Source organism: Pristiophorus japonicus, chromosome 3, assembly GCF_044704955.1.
Source record: "Pristiophorus japonicus isolate sPriJap1 chromosome 3, sPriJap1.hap1, whole genome shotgun sequence".
NCBI lineage: Eukaryota > Metazoa > Chordata > Chondrichthyes > Pristiophoridae > Pristiophorus > Pristiophorus japonicus.
This window is the reverse complement of record NC_091979.1, coordinates 55370334-55388693: the sequence shown is the minus strand read 5'-3', so window position 1 is coordinate 55388693 and position 18360 is coordinate 55370334. Positions and strand designations below refer to the sequence as shown.

The 18360-nt window shown below is 42.6% G+C and overlaps 1 protein-coding gene across 1 annotated transcript in view; it reads left to right on the top strand.

The window, feature by feature from the left end:
• arhgap15 (Rho GTPase activating protein 15) overlaps nt 1–18360 on the top strand; it is an 833101-nt gene that overhangs the window by 425396 nt on the left and 389345 nt on the right. The window contains exons 8-9 of the mRNA XM_070873559.1: nt 1205–1300; nt 6884–7019. Of these exons, the coding sequence (XP_070729660.1) occupies nt 1205–1300; nt 6884–7019 (232 nt within the window). The remainder of the gene's footprint in view (nt 1–1204; nt 1301–6883; nt 7020–18360) is intronic.

The window sequence follows — 18360 nt, the reverse complement described above, 5'->3', positions numbered from 1 at the left end:
CGAGCTGACCTAGAAAGCAGCAGCCAAAGGGAGAGGAGATTCACTGGGGTGGGGACAGCCAGTGGTGGGCGACAGTATTGTTATGGGGCCAGGAGGAGCATCCCACCTGAAAAACAATTCCAGGTCATTTCTGAAGCGATCCCTATAAGGACTGCTGGTAAGGCAGCTCACTGCCTGGTGCAAATGTGTGGAGCATGCACTGCACTCATTCCACCCATTTGTATCCAAAATTGTGAATGGGTCCTACCACCAGCGTAGGACCTCTTTTGCAGATCAGAATCAGCCTTTCTCCTGGTTCAGGTGGGCATGCTGTGTGCCCATTTATAAGTCTGCCTGAAAATTTCATCAGGTGGCTCTTGGGTGATTGAGAAGTGACCGAACTGTCCCCCCAAGCTACACTGCCTCCCCCCCCCGCCCCTCGCTCTCCAAGCTCCCCCCCCCTCGATTTTCCACTACCAGGCAGCCATTTTTCTACTGAGAAATGAGATGGAAATAGCCCCAAAATATAATAGACATAAATAGATATATTTACTTCTTCCTGTACTCCTGTTGATACTTAGGACTTTATATGGTTTCCATAGAAGATACTTCAGGGAGGTCTGTCTGCATAATGTGTTTTCTATTTTCACAGATGAGTTGTAATTAACCTGGCCCTTCTTCAATGATTCTGGCATGTACCATGTGTTTCATTAGTAACCATCCCATTCTTTTTTAATTAAATAAACAGTAAATGATGGGAATACACGGCAGGTTCATCTAGGTCACAAGTGAAAAAGAAATGAGTTAATATTTCAGGTGGAAACTTTTCATCAGAATTCATTTATTTCAGATTTCCAGCATTTACGGCTTCTTTTCCTTTTATCTTAATTCATTTTTAATGCTTTTTTTAAAGCCAGGAAAGTGGACTGAAGCATCTGGTTTAATAAAATATTCCCTTCACAGTTTTGGGCAGATGTGCATGCAATAAATAATACAGGGTGGACTGGAGGACAGGCATTGATTGGTCTCCTACCATCACTAAGTCATGCGACTACCAGGAGAAGGAGGTCATTTTTCATCGAGCAATTCTTATGGTGTTGTCGAGTAATGTTGATTTGGGATCATAATGAGCTAAGTGCTGACAAGTTAGATTGCTGTGTTTCCCTATGTTGTTTATTCCATTAAACAAAATCACACTCTGCTTTTTTTGTTATTCTTGACACAGCTCACAACCATCTCAGGGAATGAATTTCTTCTTCACTCTGATGATGACAGTATACATGACTGGTACCAGGCCATCAGACATGCGATTGATAAACTGGTACGTATAATGCACTTAACTCTATTAACTAAAATAACTTCTCTTGGAAGCAAATAAAAGGGTTTTGTATATTTGTTCAATCTGTCTTAGAAGTTGCACAATAAACATTTTTAGATTTGTTGCCAAAAAAATACTTTCCCATATATTTCCTGAGCTTCTCAAGCTCTGATCATTCCCTTTAGACCATGTTTCTTTTGTTTATCGCTCCCTGTGGCATTGTTAATCCCTCTTTGCATATTTTCTATAAAATGTTTTGGCATGATGTTTTTAAATTTAAAACAGACCTGAAATGACTCAAATAGGACATAATGTGCATTTATAAGAAATTGAGTTAAACTATACTAACATGTAGCACATAAATTTAGACTCACAGTGACTTTTCACTAACATTAGCAAAATAACCCTAGTCAAAATTCATTCATATCAAATTATTTACAAATGAGCTTGACTTCTTCATATTTGACACAGACATACATGCTGATTCTTATTTGTGTCCCACACTATTACATTTTGACTCTATGGGATCTTATGTCATTTTTAAATGATGGTATTTAGTACCTTTAACTTTTGCAGAAAGTGGTTCTGCAATATAAGCACCACAATCCTGCACCACATTTATATTCCAGTGTCTCCATTTTATTTATTTAGTTTGTTTTTTCCAACACACCCACAAGCAATAGAATTTAAGGAAGAGCTAACTTAATTAAGTTGGGCATTAGGTAGAATTTTCTTTTTATTCGTTCCAGCATTTATTGCCCATCCCTAATTGCCTTTGAGAAGATGGTGGTGAACTGCGATCTTGAAGTGCTGTGGTCCGTGTAGTGAAGGTACTCCCACAGTGCTGTTAGGGAGGGAGTTCCAGGATTTTGACCCAGCGACGATAAAGGAACGGCGCTATCCTTCCAAGTCAGGATGGTGTGTGACTTGGAGGGGAACGTGGAGGTGATGGTGTTCCCATGCGCCTGCTGCCCTTGTCTTTCTAGGTGGCAGAGGTCACGGGTTTAGGAGGTGCTGCCGAAGAAGCCTTGGCGAGTTGCTGCAGTGCATCTTGTGGATGGTACACATTGCAGCCACGGTACATCAATGATGGAGGGAGTGAATGTTCAAGGTGGTGGATGGGGGTGACAATCAAGCGGGCTGCTTTGTCCTGGATGGTGTCAAGTTTTTTGAGTGTTGCTGGAGTTGCACTCGTCCAGGCAAGTGGAGAGTATTCCATCACGCTTCTGACTTGTGCCTTGTAGATGGTAGAAAGGCTTTAAAGGAGTCAGGAGGCGAGACACTCACTGCACAATACCCAGCCTCTGACCTGCTCTTGTTACCACAGTATTTACGCAAGAATCCTCCTCAACCACCTTCTCCCTGTGGCTGAAGAGCTCCTCCCAGAATCACAATGCGGATTGCGCCCACTAAGGGACACAATGGACGTGATCTTCACTGCCCGACAAATTCAAGAGAAATGCAGGGAACAACACCAACTTCTGTACATGGCCTTCTTTTACCTGCAGGGGATGGAGTATAAAAGCAGGGAAGTCTTACTACAGTTGTACAAGGTATTGGTGAGGCCACACCTGGAATACTGCATACAGTTTTGGTTTCCATATTTACAAAAGGATATACGTGCTTTGGAGGCAGTTCAGAGAAGCTTCACAAGGTTGATTCCAGAGATGATGGGGTTGCCTTATGAGGAAAGGTTGAGTAGGTTGGGCCTCTACTCAATGGAATTCAGAAGAATAAGAGGTGATCTTATCGAAATGTATAAGGTTATGAGGAGGCTTGACAAGGTGGTTGCATAGAGGATGTTTCCATTGATAGGGCATAGAGGGCATAACCTTAGAATAAGGGGCGCCCATTTAAAACAGAAATGAGGAGAAATTTCTTCTCTCAGAGGGTTGTAGATCTGTGGAATTCGCTGCCTCAGAGAGCTGTGGAAGCTGGGACATTGAATAAATTTAAGACAGAAATAGACAGTTTTTTGAACGATAAAGGAATAAGGGGTTACGGAGAGCGGGCAGGGAAGTGGACCTGAGTCCATGATCAGATCAGCCATGATCGGATTAAATGGCGGAACAGGCTCAAGGGGCCGTATGGCCTTCTCCTGCTCCTATTTCTTATGTTCTTATGTTCTTAAGTAAAGGCCTTCAACACTGTCATGAGGGATTATGGAGCATCCTCTTCAAATTCGGCTGTCCTCAAAAAAGTTTATCCATCTCGCTCAGGGCAACATCCTCAGCATTGAACATTGGCAATGCTCGATCATCTCCAGTGGACTAGCCACATCATCCACATGCCGGATACAAGACTCCCAAAATTCGCGCTCTACTGAGAGCTCCGACATGGCAAACGAGCCCAAGTGTGCAAAGGAAACACTTCAAGGACACCCTCAAGGCCTCCTTGAAGAAGTACAACATCCCCACCGACGTCCGGGAAACCTTGGTGCAAGATCGCTCAAAGTGGAAGAGAATAATCCAAAACGGTGCCGAACACCTCGAGTCTCTTCGCCAGGAGCAAGCGGAGACCAAGCGCAAATGGCGGAAGGAGTGCATGACAACCCAAGCACTCAAACCAATCGGCCCTTCAACCAACATCCCTTCAACCACCATCTGCCCAATCTGTGACACAGACTGTAATCATCTGAGAACTCATTTTAGTGTGGAAGCAAGTCATCCTCGACTCCGAGGGACTGCCTAAGAAGAAGATTTATGTGGCTGGTCCAGTTAAGTTTCCAGTCAATGGTGACCCCAGGATGTTGATGAGGGGGAATTCGGTGATGGTAATGCTGTTGAATGTCAAGGAGCGGTGGTTAGGATCTCACTTGTTGGAGATAGTCATTGCTGGCAATTGTGTGGCGCGAATGTTACTTGCCACTTATCAGCACCAAGACAGAATGTCGTCCAGGTCTTGCTGCATGCGGACGTGGACTGCTCTATTATCTGAGGAGTGGCACTGAACACTGTGCAGTCATCAGTGAACATCCCCATCTCTGACCTTATGATGGAGGGAAAGTCATTAATGAAGCAGCTGAAGATGGTTGGGCCTGGGACACTGCCCTGAGGAGCTCCTGCAGCAATGTCCTGGGGCTGAGATGAATGACCTCCAACCACACAACCATTTTCCTTTGTATGAGGTATGATTCCAGCCCCTGGAGAGTTTTCCCTCTGATTCCCAATGACTTCAGTTTTACCAGGGCTCCTTGATGCCACATTCAGTCAAATGCTGCATTGATGTCAAGGGCATTCACTTTCACCTCACCTCTGGAATTCAGTTCTTTTGTCTATGCTTAGACCAAGACTGTAATGAGGTCTGGAGCCGTGTGGTCCTGGCAGAACCCAAACTGGGCATCGGTGATAGGTTATTGGTGAGTAAGTGCCGCTTGATAGCACTGTCGACGACACCTTCCATCACTTTGCTAATGATTGAGAGCAGTCTGTTGGGGCGGTACTTAGCCGGATTGGATTTGTCCTGCTTTTTGTGGACAGGACATACCTAGCCAGTTTTCCACATTGTCGATTAGATGCCAGTGTTGTAGCTGTACTGGAACAGCTTGGCTAGAGGCACGGCTTGTTCTGGAGCACACGTCTTCAGCACAAAAGCCGGGATGTTGTCGGGCCCCATAGCTTTTGTTGTATCCAGTACGCTCAGCCGTTTCTTGATATCACATGGAGTGAACTGAATTGGCTGAAGACTGGCTTCTATGATGGTGGGGACCTCAGGAGCAGGCCAATATGGATCATCCACTCAGCACTTCTGGCTGAAGATGATTGTAAATGCTTCGGCCTTGTTTTTTGCACATAATGGGCTCCGCCATCATTGCGGCTGGGGATATTCGTGGAACCTCCTCTTTCTGTTGGTTATTAAATGGTCCACCAGCTTTCACGACTGAATCTGACAGGATAACAGAGTTTTAATCTGATCCGTTGGTTGAGGGATCGCTTATAGATCGCTTGTCTATAGCATGCTGCTTCTGGTTTTTAGCATGCATATAGTCCTGTGTTGCAGCTTCCCCAGGTTGGCACCTCATTTTTAGGTTCACCTGATGCTACTCCTGGCATGCTCTTCTACACTCTTCACATCCTCAGAACAAATAAAAACATTTTTAAAATTAATTTCATGCTCTGTGGACATAATGGGAAATTTCAGTGACACAAGTGGGCCGAAATTGCCCCTCCACTTAAGGCCTGTTACTACCGGAAATCAGCAGCCACACTGCGAAGTGCAATAGCCGCTGAATTTTCATGTAATGTCCACCATTTTGAAAATTCCGCTAGTACGGTATCCTGGTGGTGACTTGCTCCCCCCCCCCCCACCAGCCCCCACCCCTCCGCTGCTGCCGATCCGTCCTAATTGCATCATCAGAGCGCCCACCTCCGATGTTCCCTTCCGGTGTCGAAATTTCACCAAAGAAATCTTGCTCTTGCCATACGGTTCAAAAGGCTGCTTTTTCTGCCGGTGAAGTGAAGCTGTAGTCCTTGTAAAATGGCAGTGCGGCTCCCATTAAAGGGGAGGACCTACTGCCGCTGCCACCATGTTTTTTTGTTTGTCGGCCGACTGCCATGTCAGGCCGACAATTATGCCCCCAGGTTCCCTCTTGGGTGCCAGGCCACTGACCCAGCCGAAACCCTCCCTGGAGGCCCAGTGGACTGAACTTAAAACATCGTGCAGCCTCTCCCCTTTAAGTGAAGGGGAGAGACGTGGTGACATGGCGCCATGATGACATCATCAGCGCTGTGCTGATGACTGACAGCGACGGCCACTACACCCGCCCCCAACTTCCACCCCTCTAGACTGCAAACTTCCGCTTAGCGCTCTACTTCCTCCCCCATTATGACCGACTTTCGGTCCGCCATAAAAAAAAGCCAAAGAGCGGAATTTCGCTTAAGAGGCCACTGCATCCACCGTGCCGGTAAAATCAACAGAAACAGAGTAGGTGCGCCCTATTTCCAGCGGTGGGCAATTTCAGCCCCAAATTGTCACATCAAGTGAAGGGTTTGACCTTATTATTGTAACACAGGTAATGCTACAACACTATTGAAAAAATAGATGCTAGTGATAGCTTCGTCGACTTATTAGTAGACTATGTTTACTTTCTGAACGCTATCATATGAATTATACACAGGTGTAAAAGAAAATAAACTTCACCGGTGTGCAGATTCCACCCACTTACATTCTGGGAAGTATTTCTCTTCTTCCTCTCTCCAATACATGGCACACCAACCCTTAATCAAGAGATTTGGAGGGAGACCCACTCGAGTGCCTCTGTCAGTGGTGCTTTGGCACTAACCGGTAGGTGGTGTAAAAGGCATGCCTGATTAAATTTGTATGTTGGTTTTTCCTCTCTTGCTGTGGAGGCATCCCTTTGCTTGGCACCCTCGTCTGTGATCTGGCACCGTTTTGGAATTTGCTGTGTAAGGAATCAGAGGCAACAAAGCTGAGTCATATTCTGTGTAACTCTAAACACTTTACTCTTCTCTAGCTTTGTTTCAGATTGGCCATTGGTATATGTACTATGATCATATTTTTCCAAATGTGGTAAAGACAATATCTCCTAATAGTTTCTCTTATTGGTATTCACTTGTGATGTTGCAGTCAAAGAAGGGAGCCTTAACATCAGCAATCAGTATCTGGAAAACCTCAAGCAGTGAAGAACTGAACAGGTGTGAGGGGGAGGGCAATAGCAAGTCAAATCCAAAGGAACCGAAATCTGAGCACAGAAAATCATTAAGTAAGTAATTTAGTAATACCACATCTTGTACGCAAGTTTTACTTTTGAATATCACATGGAATCATATTCTGCAAATACATCAGGAACTAGGGGAAAATTCACTTACCATAGATCTTTCAACGAAGAATAAAGCCATGCAGCCTATTTTGTTTTTGGTGGTGCCAATTCCACATTGAAGCTATCTACTCAAATCCCATTTTCCTGTATCATGTAATATGTTTTTCTTGAAGTGCTTATCTAATTCACTCTTAAAGGTTGCATTCCATGTATTAATAAGCTGTTGCTTGAAAAAAAACTCCTGTAACTTGGATGTGTGTAAGGTTTCATGACATTGAAAAATAATCCAACCCCTCCCACATGTTATTTCTGATCACAACTGGAAGGCCTTTATTTAAATTGTTTCATTTATTGCCCATGGCAACAGGGAATTTGATGCTGGAAAAAATAACATTCTGACATATTAATGGAGGGATGTCAGACTCATTGTTAAAATTTGTGCCAAAATCATTTTTGAAGTAAATATCTCCCCACTCCCCTTCCTCCCCCACCACTCCGCTCCTCAAACTCCTTGCCCCTCTCCTCCCCCACCACCCACACTGTTTCCTTTTCTAAACATGAATAGTCGGAAGCAAATAATAATAACATCTACGGCAATGGTAATCCATTTTTGCTTTTAGAGGTGCACATTGAAAAATCACAGCTGAGACAAACCAAAACAAGCAAACTAATCATATGAAAAAAATGTGCAACGCTTTGCTCGGCAATAGAGTTCTCTGTCTCTGTTATGTTCTGTTGTATCGCATAGAAATGTTGAACATTATGATTCCTTACCATTGGAAGTTGAAAGTATTCCTAATCCCCTGTAGTGTCTGCTGGGACTGTGGATAAGCAAATAAGCACTTTTAAACTGTCAGTGTTCATTCTCATTTAGTTTACCTAAGGTATTGCAGACATCTGCATCCAAGGTCAAGGTTTGCTCCTATTATTTAGCAGATTCTACAAGGGTGTTTGTACAGACAATTTACTGGTAAGGTGAAACCATTACAAATAAATTATAACAGACTTTGAGACTCTTTCACTGATCCCATTGTCTAAATCTTAGCTGATAAGTTGGTACTGTAACCTCCTATCAGTATCTGAAAGCAGAATCACCTAGGAGCTGTGTGAATAAGACTTTGATGTGATCTTATTAAATGAGCCAAGAGAGTATTGCTGTAAAGAATATATTTAAATGTCTTTTTTTTTTGCAAAAGTTCAGGTAGGAAAGCATAGTCTTGTCTCGCAGTGTTTGATATAGTGACTAAATGAAGAAATAAATAATGGTGAATTTCCTGGCACCGCCATCAATCACCTTAAAAGACAATTCCGTCCCTGCTGGAATTGGGAATAAGTTAAGAGGCTATTCGTCGTCACGCAAAGTCCATGTTGCATTGTGCCTGCTATCAAGCTGCTTTTAGTTCTCTAGATTTTGTAGAATGAGATTACTCCAACATGTTTACATGTTGAGAGATGTGGTCAAGTTCCGTTTCATCACTTCTTGCCCTTTTTTGGTGGTAACTGCAATGATGAAAGAAAATTATTGCCAGAAAATTGGATGAACTTGTACTGTGGTGCTAATCGTTTAAGTAATAAACTTCTTAAAGAGAGTTCTAAACAAAAAATTTAAACTAGCAACTACATGCTGAATTAATAATTTTTTTTGTACTTGATCACATCAGCAGCTGTCTTCAATTGAATGCAAATTAATATAGTCTGTGATAATGGATTAACTTTTAGCCTTTTCACCTTTTTATATATTTATTAGTATATATTGCCCATTTTATATTTCCTGGTAATCAAGTGCAAATTATTTCTGAATGAAATTGCAGTGATTATCTTAGAATCATTAGTCATGCATTGTGGGTGTCAGTTTATTAGCTGTCACTGATTGCTCTGGTGGTCACTGTTGGCCAAAAAAAGCAGCCCCAAGAACTGAATAAAATCATCCTTTTATCAGAATAACAAATAAGTATATTGCTGTGACTGCAAGACTGACATCATACCTTATGGTTTAAGATTGCAATTATCAGCCAGTTAAACTTCAAGCTAATGGTGTATGATGTCAAATAACTCCCTTACAATCATATACACACACACATACATAAAATATCGCCGTGGACATGGGTGGCATTGCTACATGCTGTCGAGATTCTGCTGTATTGGAAAATGTGATCTTGGAGGATTACCTACCTTTTTCTGCCACTTTCATGTGTCTACATTTTTTAATCAAGTGTTGACATTTTCAGATTCTTTGAAAAATACTGTAACATAAGGTTGCTCACATGAGGGATGGCAAATATGCCAATGTTTAAAACACAGCTATAACGTTGCCAAAGTATGGTGAAGAATGCACTGCTGACACTGATAAAACTAAAATAGTGCCCCCTTTGGAACACTTGGAAAGATACTGGCATCATGAAAACCTGACCAATCTTTCCTTCTATTGAATTGCACATAAGCGAATTTATAGACTGTGCTGACGTGCTCGTAAATTATCAACCCTCAACCTCAGTATTTCAAAACATCAATCTCCCTTTAGCAGATGTCATTAGTATTTTGCCTAATACTTGTAGGGAATATATTGATATATAGAACAATCATGTAAACCGCTTCTTTGACTCATATTGCATGATTTTCCCAGTAAGACGACTGCTGCCTATACAATGTATGCTTCACTATTGCTAGTTATGCTGATAGTTAGATGAGGAAAGACAGGAGGAAACTCGAGCGGAGCATAAACGCTGGCATAGACATTGGACTGAATGGCCTGATTCTGTGCTGTATATCCTATCCTATGTAATCCTATGTAGTGTTAAGCCTAACTCAGAAATGGTGGATGCAGAGAGGATATTTCCACTCATAGGGGAAACTAAAACTAGGGGACATAGAATAAAAGGCCATCCATTTAAAACTGAGATGGGGAGAAATTTCTTCTCTCAGAGGGTTGTAAATCTATGGAATTCTCTGCCCCGGAGAGCTGGAGAGGCTGGGTCATTGAATATATTTAAGATGGAGCTGGACAGATTTTTGAGCAATAAGGGAGTAAAGGGTTATGGGCAGTGGGTAGGGAAGTGGAGCTGAGTCCATGATCAGATCATCCATGATCTTATTGAATGGCGGAGCAGGCTCGAGGGACCAAATGGCCTACTCCTGCTCCTATTTCTTATGTTATGTTCTTAAATGAAGAAGCTGAGGTGAGTTTGAATGGCTGCTACTCAAACTCATCTCAGATTCTTCATTTAAGAACATAAGAACATAAGAAATAGGATGGGTGCAGTGACACATTATGCCATGTCTTCTATTTCTGTGATTCTCCACATGAGCTATGTGCAACAAAATCACAAACCAATTCCATAGTTATATAAGTTTAGTATTTTGTTACACCAAGCGCACAAAATAAATCTTTTCATACAGTGAGTTCCTTAGCTCAACTGCAGCCATTCTCTAAGTGAGGAGCATCCCTTGAAGATAGAAGGAAATCAGGGATCTTAAGTCAACCTGCATTGGTCTCGCACACCTCTCAGTGGCAGGTTAGAGACCAGCAATGGGGGAGGCTGGGACAGAGGGAGGCAGGTTGGCTTCGACCTCTTTGGATCATGGAGTGTGCCTGGAACAGGAGAACACGCAGATGGTCAGAAAATATTACTCAAAAAGAAAGTAATTTAAAAAAGCAAACAGCAAAAACAGATTTGAGTTACAGGACCAAACCTCGCTTGAACAACAATTATAAACAGGCTGGGCTGGAGGTTGGATTTCAGTGAGCGCAAATAATTCCAAACAGTTGAAATTCAAATGCAGTGGCCTGATATGTCGATGATACCTGACGTATGTCTAGTAACTGATTTCAAACCTTGCTAAGTACAAGATCTGTTATTATTTTTCTCAAGGTCACCATGACATTATTTCAAAACTAAACATTTTTGTTTACATTCAGTCTATACCTCTAAACCGTTCTTGCCGCAGTTTAGTGGTGGCTAAAAATGTTGAGAAAGGTGTTAATAAGAAAGTGTAGTTTGGCGCTATTGTTGTATAAAGTTTAGTTTAGAAGTTTTTATAATACAATTTTGATGTATTGGAAATTTACCATATAAGGCAAACAAAAAGGAATAATGAAGCTTTCAAGTGATTTCTCTCGTGGTTATATCAAGATTGAGCACTTGGTTCAATAACTCTAACTTAAGACACTCATAAAAGAAAGAAAAACCTGTAATTGTCAGCCTCATAGTTAATCCTTAGCCTTGTGTCACTTTTCTATATACGGAATTTAAAAGGCTTCCTCTGATACACAGGGGATCAGACTTTACAGACAGGTAGGCTATTCGGTAAATGCTGCCGATTGCAGTTATGTGGTACTGATGTTAGCTTTGAGAAAGGTTTCATCAAAGAAATCCTTTTGCAGCTCAAATCAGAAGTACTCCCCGTGGTGCTCTGTACTGTTCCTGCCCTCTTTGTTGTTGCCTTTTTTTCCCGTCAGCTTATATTGAAACCTGGCATTTGAAATCAGACTGATATTTGATCATTAATCCTCTTTTCATCACGCTGAGAAAGCTATGTTTAAATGCTGGAATAATTTGCACATCATTTAATGAATGTTTGCTTTGAAACACTTACCTTGGTCTTTTTATTCTTTCTTCTTTTCCCCTGTAGATTTGTACTGTTTGTTTTTGTTCTGCTGAAAACAAATCGGCAAACATTGCTGTTGTCTTTGGATCATCAGAATTGTTCAAAGGAAATCTGCGCTGAAATCTGTGTTTGTTTGAATTAAACAGTCAACTTCTTTTAAAGAGGACGCCTATAGTCAAACTTGGCACCCTGACACATACTAGTTACCTGACATCTGTAAACTTCTAAGCTTAGCCTTGGTCATTTTTTAGTAACTAGTTATGGGAGTGAAAGCATTTCAGAGGCACCATACAATGTATGATTATATATAAGTGTTACTCACCTCAACACACAACGGTTTGTAGCAATTGAACATTATATGTCAAGTAGAACATGTTCAACATTTAAACAGCAACAAGCTTGATCATGTATTGGCTTCGGGACTGAAAGTTACAGTAGCTTTTCATTGGTGCAAAGACCCCAATGCATTATAGAAGTTTCCCCATGTAGCTGTTGCTATAGAGGAAGCATATTCTCATAATGCATTCCAATTAAGCATGCTCAGTTGAATCGTGAGAGAGACCCATTGAGGATAGGCTGAATGATTGAAGGATGAGACAAAAGCTTTTCAATCGTTTTGACTATCTTCAATTCAGCAAGACAGTATTCTTGCAAGTTTTGCTATTCATTCAAAAAACTTCAAATATTATATTTTTTAGTATTTCTTTTGATCTTGTTTACCAAACACTAAGCTCTTTAAACCATAGATTAATACATTTCATTTTCTAGATCACTGACTTTGACATGGGATCTCAAATCATTGGAGAGCACCATATTAGCAAATCCTGTAGTATGCCAGGGAGATTGTTTACACAAAGGATTTAATGGAAGGAAAGCAGTATGCTCCTAAAAATGTCATTCTGACTTTGAAGACTCTTGATGTTTCTAACAAACTTCAGTAAGAAAGTAGCATTTTTAATTACAACTTTTGTTATGGACCAGTGAATTTTTTCTCGTTTATTTTAAACAAATTTACACACAGCAACGGACAATATTTACAACTTTTAATTAAAAGTTCAATATTATTATTTGCTAGCCCAGAGCAATAACATTGAAATATTAGATCGAATGTTTCAGGTGTATATCTGGTCCTATAACATTTCCCAGCTATTATGAAAAGCAATGCTTTATTTAGATCAGTCTCTATTCCAGAGTATTAGGTATATTAATCTATGGTTTGAACATTTTACTGCTTGCCTGGTAAATTGCATTGTGTAAGCTGTGGCTCAGTGGGTAGCACCAGCGTCTCTGAGTCAAGCAGGTTGTGGGTTCAAGTCCCATTGCAGGGACCTGAGAACATAAATCTAGGCTGATACTCCAGTGCAATGCTGAGGCAGTGCTGCACTGTCAGAGTTGTCATTTTTCAGATGAGATGTTAAATCCAGACCCTGTCTGCTCCCTCAAATGGATGTATTTCGAAGAAGAGCAGGGGAGTTATCCCCGGTGTCCTGGCCAATGTTAATCCGTCAATCAACATAACAAAAACAGATTATCTGATCATTATCACATTGCGTTTGTGGAAGCTTGCTGTGTGCAAATTGGCGTCCGCGTTTCCCTTATTACAACAGTGACTACACTTCAAAAAGTACTTCATTGGCTGTAAAGCATTTTGAGACGTCTGGTGGTCGTGAAAGGCGGTATATAAATACAACTCTTTCTTTTCTTTCTCAACATTCTGTCATCAGGCAATGTAATTGTAGGCGTTTTAGTCCCATCATCTTTTAGAGGGAGAATGTAACCCTAACAGAATTTTGAAACATTCTGGACATAACAGGCTTACTTTGTTATCATTGACATTACATTACATTTCTATTTACTTATCATAATAAGCAAAGCTTTTTAAACATATACTGTTGTAAAAAGTATAGTCGACTCACCACTGCTAGTTTTATTTTCTCCCCTTCTTCCCAAATTACCTTCTATTAAGATGTACTATATACTGGAATTACAAGTCAGAAGTTCCAGATAACTGTTACTTCAATATGTGAAAAGGTCCTATTGTAATTTAGTTTGCCAAATGCCTTCAATGTATTACATGAAAAATATGCCAAAATATTCCATTATCTAGATCAAAAATAAATGACCGAGTCTCCAGAAATTTTACAGCACACTTTAATCACATCCTCAAAGGCATAACAATAAAATAAAACCACTAAAAGGCACCAACGAAAAAGATTATTGGTGTGGAATAGAAACATAACACCAACACAAAGACATGAAACAAATGCTAATCAGACATAAATGTTGTTTACCACATACCACACTAGTCTGAGACCAGTATCTGTAGATTGCAGCTATACTGCTGACTGTGCCTTAAACTAAGCTCTGGCATAAAGGAGTTCTTTGGATAATTTTTAATGTTATGAGAGAGCAGGCAGGAGTGTTCCTTCTCTCATCATTAAAAAAAAATCATTAAAGTTAAGTTTAGCAAGTTCCTAAGAAGCCTAGTAGATCCTTCTGACACATTTAAAAAGCAACTTTGAGCTGGGCCAAGTTAAACTATTTCTCCAATAAATAGTAGAGAGCCAATGTAGGTCAGCGAGCACAGGGGTGATGGGTGAACAGGTAGCACAAGATATCTAAATGACTGTTTTTATAGAAACATAGGCCCCGAACTTGGTGGGAGCTAAGGCCCGTCCGTTGCTTGGTGGTCCTCGGGCGGAACATGAGTTTTTGCCGTCTGCTGCCTCTGGGACCAGTCGGGCGGGAGTTTCGTCGCAGATCTGTCGGCGGGAGTCGGTGAGCGGGAGCGGACATGAGCGGGCGGCAGCAGCAGTGGCCGGTGGGTGCAAGCCTCTCGACTCGGCAAACATCGGAGGCCGTGCACCACGCATGCGGGAGATTTAGGTTATTTTTGCAGTTTCTTGTGGGCGATGACATCACGTTTCCCCCGATTGGGTCTAATGGCACAGCTGCGCATGCTCATAAAAGCTGTGTACTGACTTGCACCTGCCAGTTGCAGAGGGGTCAGATTTGGAGAGAGAAAAACTAGATCATCATCAGCCATCCATCTAAGAAAGCTGTCATGTCCAAAAAAAGCTTCCAAGAAGTCGAATGGAGGGAGATCCAGAGTTCCCTGGTTTACTGAGGAGGAGCTGGAGGAACTTGTATATGAGGTGGAGCGCCGTTATAAAGACCTCACCCAGGATGTTCATGGCAAGCCTCCACCACCCCAATCTAGACGCATTTGACGGGAGATTAGGGAGTCTGCGTCTTCAGTGGGCAACATTGTGTAGGATGGAGACCAGTGCAGGAAACGATGGAACGATATTGTTGCATCAGCAAGAGTAAATAAACATGTATTGTTGCACTCCCGTACAACTCCTAAAGTTCTGTGTCTGTTGTGTATGTGTGTGTGTGTTGCATGAGCAAAATAGGTAAAGGCTGAAACTTTAATTTCTGCAGAATAAAAGAGCAGTCAACGCATCAAAGCAGAGTGGCACGGGAGGGGGCCCACTAAATGCCATTGAGGTGACTAGCCTAGAGGAGCGTGCCTTGGCATTGTTGGGTGACCACTCCCTGTGCCATCACACAGTATGGTGCAGATCCCGTGCTAAAGCATGGTAAGCGTATCTGAATCTCGAGTCTGTGTCACGCTCATGTCAGGCAAGGTCATGCAATGTTAAGTCAAATGTTTTTTACTGCACTGTGTGTCGGCCATTAATGGTATGCTCATGTAGCGATGGAAGTCCTTGAAGTAAGAACGTGAAATGTGATGGTACTCACGACCAATCCTACCCCCGAGCTATACACTGAAATGTTGTCCTCTACTTCCAGATGTTGACTCGGACCGCACTGAGCAATGCACCCGATCCACCTCTGACACCCAAAGACAGTGTCAAACACCAACGCCTTCCACCTCGACGCCGTCAGCAGCCCAACACACAACTCCTTCCTCCACCCGCACCCCACCCCCCCCACTAGATCACCCATATCCACCGCATCCACCTCCACCACCCAGAGTCACGAACACCAAGAGGGAGAAGTCCTAGTCTTCATAACACTTGAGGTCGAGGAGATGCAAGTGGAGGACTCCTGCCTCCTGACATGTGTGCCATCTGTTTGGCCAACATTGGTTTCGGGATCCGACTTTTTGGGCCTTGAATCGGACGATGCAGGAAGTGTTGGAAGGGCAGAAGCCGGGCCGTAAAAGCTACTAAGCCGCAACCACCCATGTTGATGCAACAAGCCGATGAGGATGCAGGACGGGCGGCAGCAATCCAGGAAATGGTCCAATTGTCGAGGACGAGTATCGAGATCTGCTGCAGGCAGCATCGCCACCTTTGCGGTGGAGCAAAACACCGACTCTGTAGAGGCCATGCGCCAATCGATGCTTTCGGGCCATTTCATGCAATCCCCCAATGACACACCAGCAAGGCCAACAGATCCCGAGGAGCCGGAGTTGCCAGCAGATTCCATCTCGCCCCCTACATTCTCTCCGAGATGAACATGGCAGCAGCGCTCCGGCTACCCACCTGCACAACATCATGGAGCAGAGGTGGTGAGGAGCAGGGGTGTGTGTCGCTATGGTGAAAGCAGAACAATGAAGAGGACGATGGGCCTCAAATCGAGGGGGGGAAGAGAGGTGGTGGTAGGGGGTAGAGGGTTGGGTGTTGGTGCTGGTGATGTTGTTAAGTGTTCATTAAGTTGTTGCTGTTGTTTCACATGGTTCGTTTGGATTGTCACTTGACTGGACTTGGAAATAATGTGCACTTTTTGGATTCACTTGTTTGCATGTTCCGTTACTTGCCATGCTGCACTATTCAATACAGATACATTGTTCATCAACTCTTGGTCAGTGTTTAACTTTTATATCATCTGGGGTACGTGCTGAGAAACAGACAAATTACCTTCAGGTGTACTGGTCTCTGAGCAATATCTTGGCGTCCACATATGACATGACTCTTTAAAAAAAATCAGTAATCTTTCTTTCATACGCGTTAATCACTTGCTCTGCCAAATATCTATCCAGTTCCATCTTTAATATGCTAACACTCTAACTTCATTATCTCCCTTTGCATTCTTTTCTATATATTCACCACCCTCTGTGTAAAGCAATGAGGTCTATACCATTTGTTCAGCTTCCCTCTTCTGAACTTGAGTCCATTCCCCTTTGTACAGTTTGAAATTATGTCAAACATATTATTTATAGCCTTTAGAATCTTGAATATCTCCGACAAGCTCAATAAAAGATGCCTTAATAAAAGTTCGTAGGGCACTATTTGAAAAAGTACAGGATATTCGTCTGCTGTCTTGGACAATATCTATCCTTCAACTAACACTATCGAAATAGCTATTTGTGGGAACTTGCTGTGTGCAAATTGGCTGCTATATTTGCCTAGCAAACAACAGTGATTACACTTCAAAAATAAATTGTTGGCTGTGAAGTGTGTTGGGCTGTCCTGAGGCCATGAAAGGCACTGCATAATTGCATCCTCAATGATGGCGGAGCCCAGCATACAAAGACAAGGCTGAAGCATTTGCAACCATCTTCAGCCAGAAGTGCCGAATGGATGATCCGTATCGGCCTCCTCCTGAGGTCCTCAGCATCGCAGAAGCTAGTCTTCAGCCAATTCGATTCACTCCATGTGATATCATGAAATGGCTGAGCGCAGTGGATACAGAAAAAGCTATGGGCACAGACAACATCCCCGCTGTCGTGCTGAAGACGCGTGCTCCAGAACAAGCCGTGCCTCTAGTCAAGCTGTTCCACTACTGCTACAACACTGGCAATTATCCGACAATGTGGAAAACTGCACAGGTATGTCCTGTCCACAAAAAGACAAATTCAATCCAGCCAATTACCGCCCCATCAGTCTACTCTCAATCATCAGCAAAGTGATGGAAGGTGTCGTCGACATTGCTATTAAATGGCATTTACTCACCAATAACCTGCTCACCGATGCTCAGTTTGGATTCTGCCAGGACCACTTGGCTCCAGACCTCATTACAGCCTTAGTCCAAACACGGACAAAAGAGCTGAATTCCAGAGGTGAGGTGAGAGCAACTGCCCTTTCACATTTGACCAAATGTGGCATCAAGGAGCCCAAGTAAAATTAAAGTCAATGGGAATTGGGAACAACTCTACTGGCTAGAGTCATACCTAGCACAAAGGAAGATGGTTGTGGTTGTTGGAGGTCAATCATTCCAGCCGCAGGACATCACTGCAGGAGTTCCTCAGGGCAGTGTCCTAGGCCCAACCATCTTCAGCTGCTTCATCAATGACCTTCCCTCCATCATAAGGTCAGAAGTGGGGATGTTCACTGATGATTGCACAGCGTTCAGTTCCATTCGCAACTCCTCAGATAATGAAGCATGCAACAAGACCTAGATGACATTCAGGCTTGGGCTGATAAGTAGAAAGTAACATTCGCCCCACACAAGTACCATCTGCAACAAGCAAGAGTCTAATCACGGCCCCTTTATATTCAACGGCATTACCATCACCGAATTTCCCATCATTAACATGCTGGAAGTCATCATTGACCAGAAACTTAACGTGACCAGCCACATAAATGCTGTGGCTACAAGAGTGGGTCAGCGGCTGGGTATTCTGTGGTGAGTGTCTCAACTCCTGACTCCCCAAAGCTTTTCCACCATCTACAAGGCACAAGTCAGGAGTGTGAAGGAATATTCTCCA